At 33.6% G+C, this 8,392-nt stretch overlaps 1 protein-coding gene across 8 annotated transcripts; it reads left to right on the top strand.

The window, feature by feature from the left end:
* The first annotated feature begins 862 nt into the window (after positions 1-862).
* LOC18438590 (ATP-dependent 6-phosphofructokinase 3) lies at positions 863-5,635 on the top strand. Of its 8 annotated transcripts, none has more exons than XM_088853609.1 (9): positions 863-1,133; positions 1,641-1,671; positions 2,807-2,938; positions 3,074-3,140; positions 3,236-3,304; positions 3,426-3,518; positions 4,143-4,183; positions 4,566-4,956; positions 5,259-5,635. In XM_088853609.1, exons 6-8 carry the CDS (start codon positions 3,443-3,445, stop codon positions 4,854-4,856), a joined length of 408 nt encoding a protein of 135 aa, XP_088709735.1. In that variant the 5' UTR covers positions 863-1,133; positions 1,641-1,671; positions 2,807-2,938; positions 3,074-3,140; positions 3,236-3,304; positions 3,426-3,442; the 3' UTR covers positions 4,857-4,956; positions 5,259-5,635. The 8 variants fall into 8 exon arrangements, with proteins under 8 accessions (XP_088709735.1, XP_088709736.1, XP_088709731.1 ...); XM_088853610.1 differs by having other exon boundaries at positions 3,389-3,518; positions 5,263-5,635; XM_088853605.1 differs by having other exon boundaries at positions 3,389-3,518.
* The last annotated feature ends 2,757 nt before the right edge of the window (positions 5,636-8,392 follow it).

The raw sequence follows: 8,392 nt of genomic DNA, 5'->3' as shown, positions 1-8,392 counted from the left end.
ATTGAATCTGGACCGATCTGACGGTCCCAGATGTCCGTTAGTGTTTGAATTTACTTAAAATTGTACATGGATGTTCATAAAAAATAGGTGAATCTTCTAAAAATATCAAAAAAATATTTTACATGAAATAAATTGATCAAAATACCCGATTTTCGTGAATATTTTTTTTTAATATTTTTATTAGGTGCGTCTAGATGAGAAGAACACACATCTAAAATTTCAAGTGATTTAGATTTATAGAAAAAAAAAAAAATTCAATCACATCGGACATCTGTGATCGTCAGAACGGCCCAGATTCAATCTGAGCCGTTGGGTTCATATGCTCATATGAGCTAGTGGGCTAACCTCAGCTTTTTCTACACACATACACACACATATATATATATATTATTATTATTATTTCTTTTCTGTTGTTAACACGTAATGTGTTACTAATAGTAGCTGTCCTATTAGATAAAGTTTTGATAAAATTTGCCATTTGTAGTTCGAGTAAACCGGAAACAGTCCCTACACTTTTCTGGCTCTTTCTGGCTTTAGTGATTTTTGGATCACGGTGACTTTGAATTTATCTCTACAAATTTTTTTCAGAATTTTATTTAATAGTTCTGTTTTATGATATATATATATATGAAAAGGCTTCCGAAGTCTATTGGCGATAATATACAGTGATTTCGCCTCCCTCGATCGCGCCGTCCATTCAAACAAAACGAAAGGCTTGGATTGGCTGGAAAACCTTACGTGCGAAGGGGTGGGATTTGCTCAAATGCTTCGAGCCCAAAAAAATTTCCCTTTACCCCTTCTCCCGCTTCCTCTCCTCAACTCTGCGAGCCTCCACTCTCTCTCGTTCGCCCTCTTCTCTCTTCTGCTCTGCCAAGCTAGGGTTGGAAAACCCCTCCTCTTGCAACAGACGATACCACCAGTGGCATCATATATATCAGAGCTCTCTATTGAATCTGAAGCTGCACGAGCAGTTCAAGATGCAAAAGTTCCTGGAGCATCAAAAATTCCAATTCCAGAAGCGGGTCCTCTACTAGCATATCTAGTAGTTGATCGAGATCGGGATTAGGTGAATATGAATAGCCCGACCCAGTGGTTTCAGTTAGTTACAGACCCCTTACCTTCACTATGCTCAGGTAAGTGCTCCGCCATATCCCTACCTTCGTGAATGTACTCCAACCAATTTTTTTCCAAAACAAGATTTATAAATAAAAACTTATGGTTTACAATGCTATGCATCAAATTCGTGAAATTTTTTTACAGTTGGTTTTTTTCAATGGAAAACTATCTATTGTGGAAAACCTAATTTTTTTCGGAAACCCTACCCAAAGACCTACGGTTTTTTTCCCAATAAATCACCAAATTCTTACTTCAAAAATCGAATTTCCTAATAAATCCAGAATCAATCACCAAATTGTTACTCCAAAATCATAGGTCTAGCCAATCATATGAGAGCACTGTTTTAATCTTTGGAGCAAAACCGTAGGGTTTCATTTACAGTGATCCACCCACTGTAAATAAAATTTTTTAGTTCCTTTCTCTTCTTTTATTGCTCCTTTTTTTTCTTTTCTTTTTTTTGGATTGAGTTCTAAAGTGATTGTAGAGCAAAAATTTTGGATTGCTTTTTTGTTTTTCTTTTGCAGGTTGTGGGGAGTCCAAGGCTCAATCCTAGAAGTGAGGATAAATTACTTGCTCTCTGCTTTTTTCTATTATTTCTTCTGCTTATTCATCATTATATTATTCATTTTCTAATGGGTGTTTGAGTTTTTCAGTGTTGATAATTCGGTATTGTTTGCTAATTGGCACCACTTTCTCTCTCTGAGTTTGATTATTTCTTCTGTTTCTTTATCATAACTTGCAGTTCTTTTCTTATTGATGTATGTGTTCTTCCTTGTTGATATTTGGGTATGGAATTCTGTTGCTTTCATTAGTCATTACATACTAGTGTTATTTTCTTTAATGGGGTTTTGATTTCTCGATGGTATTTATGAAAATTGTAATTTTCATTCGAAAATGGTGGAAAATTTTTTAGTTCCTGTAACTAAGATGTTTTAGTTCCTTTCTCGTCTTTTATTGCTCCTTTTTTTTTTTGATGTAGTTCTAAAGTGATTGTAGAGAAAAAAATTGGATTGTTTTTTTGTTTTTCTTTTGCAGGTCGATTGCGCTTATTTTTTTTCTGGTTACTTTTGCTAATATATGGAATTAATGTGCAAAAATTATTTGTAGAAAAATGAATATTCAAAGAAATTATGTTTTTGTAATTTGATGTGGTGTGGAGTGTTTGTGATTTTTGAGATTTACCCCAAGACATTGAGTTTTCTATGTTGAGGGGTTTTGAATTTGTAGCAGGTGAAAATATGGGCTAATGGCCTGGCTCTTCTTGTTCTCTTTGTTTTCTTGGTAGTGGCCCAGTTTTTCTTTCTTAGAAAAGTGTTATATAATGAAGCGTGTTAAATTATTATGGTTACCTGGTTGATTACTATATGTTCTTATTCTTTTTGCTTTGAAGTGCATGAATCTGAAAGTTGGAGTTACCCACTTGAGGATTACCTTTTTAGTGCTAGTCATTGCATTTAATAAACAATGGTTCTCGTTTCCTTTTTCTTTTTTGGAGTATTTGTGTTTGATCTTATTTGTATTTTTAACTTATAGAATCCATCAAGGAGTTGTTGTTAATAAGAAATTTTTTTGAGTTGATGTTGTTATTACTATCATTAGTACTATTATACTCATTTTCCAATGGAATTCAATGTTTTATCTTTTAGATTGTTGCTCTTTTTTTTAGGGGTGTGACATTGTTCATTTTCAGACTTTTGGTTGAGAGTCACCGCAATCTTGCACTTTTGCCTATAAACTTGGTGGCACCATCATTGGTACTTCAAGAGGAGGTCATGACACTCCCAAAATAGTTGATAGCATTCAAGATCGAGGGATTAATCAGGTTTGAAATCCTACTTGGTTTACTTCTAACTACTTTCCTTACTTTATTTATTTTGATTCATGGAAATCATTTATGTAATTCATGATTTGATTATTAATACTGGTTTTAATTTGGGGATCATACTGTTATTAATAGGAGGAGATGGGACACAGAAAGAAGCATCTGTAATATATAAGTACCAAAATATTTGTATAAAGAATTTGTAAGATGTATTATATGTTTATTGTCTTCTTTGGCGGTAGTGCTTATTACTCTCTAATGTAAATTGCTTGGCTGAATCGATGCTTCTAATTACAGAAAATTGGGAGACATGGTTTGAAAGTGTCAGTTGCTGGAATCCCCAAGACTATCGATAATGATATCGCTGTAAGTTTAAATATGCAAGCAAAGAATATAGATATGAGATTATTTATGTTCGTCTTTTCATTTGGTATGGTGCGTGGATTATAGGTTATAGACAAGTCTTTTGGTTTTGACACTGCTGTAGAAGAAGCTCAGAGAGCCATGAATGCAGCACATGTGGAAGTTGGAAGTGTTGACAATGGTCTGGGTATTGTGAAGCTAATGGGTCGTTACAGTGGTAAGTTATGTTTCTTTATCCCTAACCTTTCACTATCTATTTGTTGCTCAATCATAACTGATGTACAAATACTTTAATTGGGAAAATGGCACTTTTTTGGATAAATAAAATTGGTTTTATGTATGGAAATTATGGTTGAATGTGAAGTTCTGTTTGGATAGTTGTAGCAATAAGTTACCTCAATGCTTGTTAAGGGTGCAGTTGGCATACGGATGCATCCGTAGCTGTAGAGGTAAGGTGCACCTTCAAATTTTATCATGGTATATAATTTTGATGTAAAATCTTCTTAGGATTATCTCAAAATCTATTTTTATATCTAATTATAAAATTTTAAATTTAAAAATGGTTAAAATCAGATAGATCTATAAACATATGAAATTCTTGAAAAGGGACGGTGTAGATAATATGTTGTAAAATGCACTATTTCTGAGGCTTAAAATCTTTTTTTTTTTCATGGTCATACATCTCGATGTCGAGATGATCAATCAAAGGGCTTTTCAACATTAAAATTATCTTTTTTGATGGATTTTTGAGGTGTATCCGTAGCTGTAGAGGTAAGGTTGCAACCTTATATAAACTCTTTCCTATTGTTAATTATAACTTTTTATATTTTAATTTTTACAGAATTCATTGCCATGTATGCAACTCTAGCAAGCAGGGATGTGGTAAGAGACTGAAACATTTTTTATAATCGTAATTATCTAACAACTTTCTCCCTTTCTAACCTATTCATATAAATCTATGGAAAAGTATATTATAAACCGAAGGACCTTGGAAAGTCCACTGAGTTCATCACTATCCAATGAAATGGACTTCAATGGAGAGAGAGAAGGGACCTGGCAGAACAAGGCATGATGATACTGGTGATGGCCCAACCCTATTCATCATCAACATCCATTATTTCACTGGATGATGATGATCTCAGTGGACTATTGTTTTCCATCAGTGATTAAAATATACTTCCCCTAAATTTATTACTCAGCCTATTTTTCTCCTGCAGCATAGTTTAATTTTCTTATGGGAGTTTGTTTCCTGCTAATGTTCCAGGACTGTTGCTTGATTCCTGAATCTCCATTTTACCTAGAGGGAGAAGGGGGCCTGTTTGACTTCATAGAAAAGCGACTGAAAGAAAATGGTCACATGGTCATTGTGTTAGAAGAAGGTGCATGGCAAGAGCTTGTTGCCCAATCCATGCGGGCAGTTGATGAAACTGATGCATCTGGGAATCAGTTACACCATGACGTTGGGCTATGGCTTGCTCACAATGTCAAAGTAAGCATTTCCATTTTCATGAATGTCTGGAATTATCATAGCCCGGTGGACGAAGTGCTCTTTTGAAGAGATTGCACCTTTACAACATTGAAAGGATGGACAATGCTTCATCATGTGTAGCATTATCTATTTGTCCATTGCTCATGGATCTCGAAGTCGTGGGCTTGTAAGTTACTCTAATCTTTTGAGGGCACTAAGATACTAAAATATGACTTGTGTAGAAATATTGCAATTGATTTGTATTTCAAATCATTTCTTTCTTTGTTTTCATCACTACTTTTCTCTTTTTAACATGAACCGTCTCTATTTTTCAAGCATCTATATATGTTGGTGCGAATGTTTAAATGTGTGTTTGCATATGTATTTGTGCATGTGAGATGATACTTGGGAGTGTGTAGGGGGGTCATAGCATGCAAGTCTATGTGTTGCAGTCAGATGACTGTTTCTTGTTTGGATTAATATTAATAGGCAGATTGAGCTCAGACAAGCTCTGAAGACTCTTAGTACATGAAAGCAGAAGTACACGAAAGTAGAAGTACAGGTCACATGGAGAAGTTCATCACACATTCAGTCTCATTCTCAGAGATCAATAAAATTTTTGAATACATGCTCAAAAGGGATGACCTTCGTTGCATCATTCGAATGAGAGACTAAAACTTGAAGAAGCAAGAAGAAATAAATTAATTGTTGGTGGTTGAGTCAGTTCAATTGGGTTACTTTTTTTGAAGCTTTATCTAGTTTTTTCCTATTTCATGAGGTGTTTAACCTCCTTGTATCTTTTCAATTGTTTGTAAATGATTGTAATTGGTTATTGTTTAATTAATGGTAATCTTTTGTGAATGAAATTCTCTGGTTTCTGGTATTATTGAGTTTATGTCGTTATTTTGTTTTTTGAGACACATATAAACACATATACACAGAGAGAGACCATTCAAATCCGAAGCCTATGAGAGAGAGAGAGAGCTGGTTATCCAAAGCAGGTCTGTGATGGTTATAAAGCTATTCTGCACACTTTTTAGCATGGTAAAAGGTGAAAATGTATCAAACACGCTCAACATAAAAAAATAAAATAAAGTGAGAACTATAGGAATATAAATGCATTTAACTATCCAAGTAAACCCACATTGCACATGTTAATGACATACATGAAAACGAAAGAAATGTCAGCTACCAAAAAATCACCAAATCGGTTATTTAGATGCTCCACAAAGAGGTCCTTTATATGCCTTCATAAATAGGTCCTTTACGTGCCCGTAAAATTACATGAATATTGAATAATCACATAACCCCCAAAGTCAACTATAAAAAGGTGTATTTACATATCTCCAAAATTCAAAAAATTAATCAAGTCCTTTACATGTCTCATAAATAGGTCTTTTACATGCCCACAAATCCCATGAAAGTTTTCTCCTTTTAGTCCTTGGTTTTCCTCTAGGAAACTGCTCTTATTGGTTTGTCATATCTGTAACATATGAACAACATCAATACACCAACACAAGAGGTCCTCAAAACCAAGTCATTTATTTACCAAAGAGGTCCTCAAAATACTCACTGACCTCTCAGATAACACTTGCAACAAGTGCCAAGTGTTGGCATCACTAACACTTGTGATAACATTTGTATTAATGCACAACTTAAGCTTTTGTGTAAAGCATCACTATAAATCACAAATCCTCCATTTCTCGTAGGAATAGTTAAAATAGGTGTTGAAGTCAATCGAGCTTTTAATTGTTGAAAACTTTCCTCATATTCCTTTGTTCATTCAAATTTGACATTTTTCTGTATCAATTGAGTTAATGGAGCCACAATTCAAAAGAATCCTTCTACAAATCTTTTGTAATATTATGTCAGTCTAAAAAAGCTTCGGATTTCAGTAACATTACTTGGTTGCTTCCAATTAATCACAGTTTCAACCTTTGAAAGATCAACAGATAAACCTTCTTTTGATATCACATGATCTAAAAATGTCACTTGTTCTAACTAAAATCCACATTTACTTAGTTTGGGATACAACTCATTTTCTCTTAGTATTTGTAATACCATCTTCACATGTTTCTCATGCTCTTCCCGATTATTGGAATAAATTAGAATATCATCAATGAATACTATTTGGATTTATAAAAATAGATATATTGATTTTAGATTGACTTAAATATTCAAATTTGACTTTATAGATTTTTAAAAATCAAATATTAATTTTAATAATTTTAATATTGCATGGGAGACCCTATATGTTAATGGGTCCACCATTGCATGTGGGGGGCCTATGAAGTACCACTTAGGGTGGCACACCCCACCCTAATGATACTTGCCATGTGTTAGTTCAAGCTTTGCCCCTCCTTGATTTCATTGCTTCGAATAAGCAGATTGACAATTCTCAAGCATCTCCAATCTTTGATTGGAATTGCAATTAGATTGGTGTTTCTAACTAGATGGGAGGTCTTTAAATGTGGATTTTATTTGTCACTTGGTGTGATGGTAAAAAGTTCAGGTACCCAACGCAAGAGCGCGGGTTCGAGTCCTGAGAGCGGTCACTTTGTGCATAAGCCAAAGGTTAGGACCGATTCTAGCCCACCCCTCCTGAGACCTTGGTTACGACCATTTGATCTCTTCACCCCACATGTCTCCAATATCTATGATTTAAGATTAAGTCTTCACAGTGATTGCAAATCTGTCACCGTAAAATTCTAGACCCGATGACCCTAGGTTTGCACTATAAATAGTGAGGGTGCAAAACATCCAAATTATAGACTTGCCCTTAAGCTATGTCACAAACGCACAACAATACAACTCAAAGCCATAGTTAGCAAATCTCCATTTAGAATATATTTTTTTAATAAAAAAGATCTTTAATTTTTTTCATATCTATTAAGATCTCTGAGTTTTTCAAAAGATCTTCAAAAAATCAAAGTTTTTAATGGAACTGATATAATTTCGTTTTTTTTTTCAAGAAAACTTTAACCCTATAAATTGATTTCTTCATTAACTTAATATTATTAAATTTTATGTGTAAAGACAAGCACACGGGAGTAAATTAAGAATCTTGATTTGACAAAAAATTCTATCAAAAACTTCACCAGTATGTTCCCCTAGAAAAAGTATATGAAAAATACAAGCAATATATTCTTCGAACACTAAGATAACAAAATGATAGTATGTCTCACAATAATAGGAAGAATTAGAAGAAGAGTAACTCAATGAAAAAAAAAAATTTCCTTAAAACCTTGAATGTCCTTATAGAGAGCAAGAGAGATATTCAATGATACTGAAGGTTTAAGCAACTAGGAATTCAATGTGGGATTTGAATTTGTTTAAGCATTTTGTTGCTTTTTTTATGCATAGAGCAGTTTGATTAATTTCATGTTTTTATTTTTATTTTTTATTTCATTGGTGTATATAATATAACATTTTGAATGGACTACTATTTTACGCATTCGGATGTTTGTGTTTTATTTTATAGAGCAAGCATTGCTATTGGATTTATTGAGAGTTTCGACAAAAACATATTCAACATTATTCTAATGACACTAGGCAAAGCCATAAAATTACCCTTCAATGGCTTTAACATATATATACAATAATTGCAAACCATTATCCTATAA

The sequence above is a fragment of the Amborella trichopoda genome, chromosome 12 (assembly GCF_054954075.1).
Source record: "Amborella trichopoda isolate Santa Cruz 75 chromosome 12, AtrichopodaSantaCruz75HAP2 v2.0, whole genome shotgun sequence".
NCBI lineage: Eukaryota > Viridiplantae > Streptophyta > Magnoliopsida > Amborellales > Amborellaceae > Amborella > Amborella trichopoda.
This window is presented reverse-complemented; position numbering and strand designations above follow the sequence as displayed.

Bases quoted from the DNA above. Each gene is read 5' to 3' on its own strand.
- LOC18438590 (XM_088853611.1), top strand. From the start codon at position 3,443: ATGAATGCAGCACATGTGGAAGTTGGAAGTGTTGACAATGGTCTGGGT. The intron at 3,519-4,142 runs GTAAGTTATGTT...TAATTTTTACAG, and splicing joins GCTAATGGGTCGTTACAGTG to AATTCATTGCCATGTATGCA. The intron at 4,184-4,565 runs GTAAGAGACTGA...CTAATGTTCCAG, and splicing joins CTCTAGCAAGCAGGGATGTG to GACTGTTGCTTGATTCCTGA.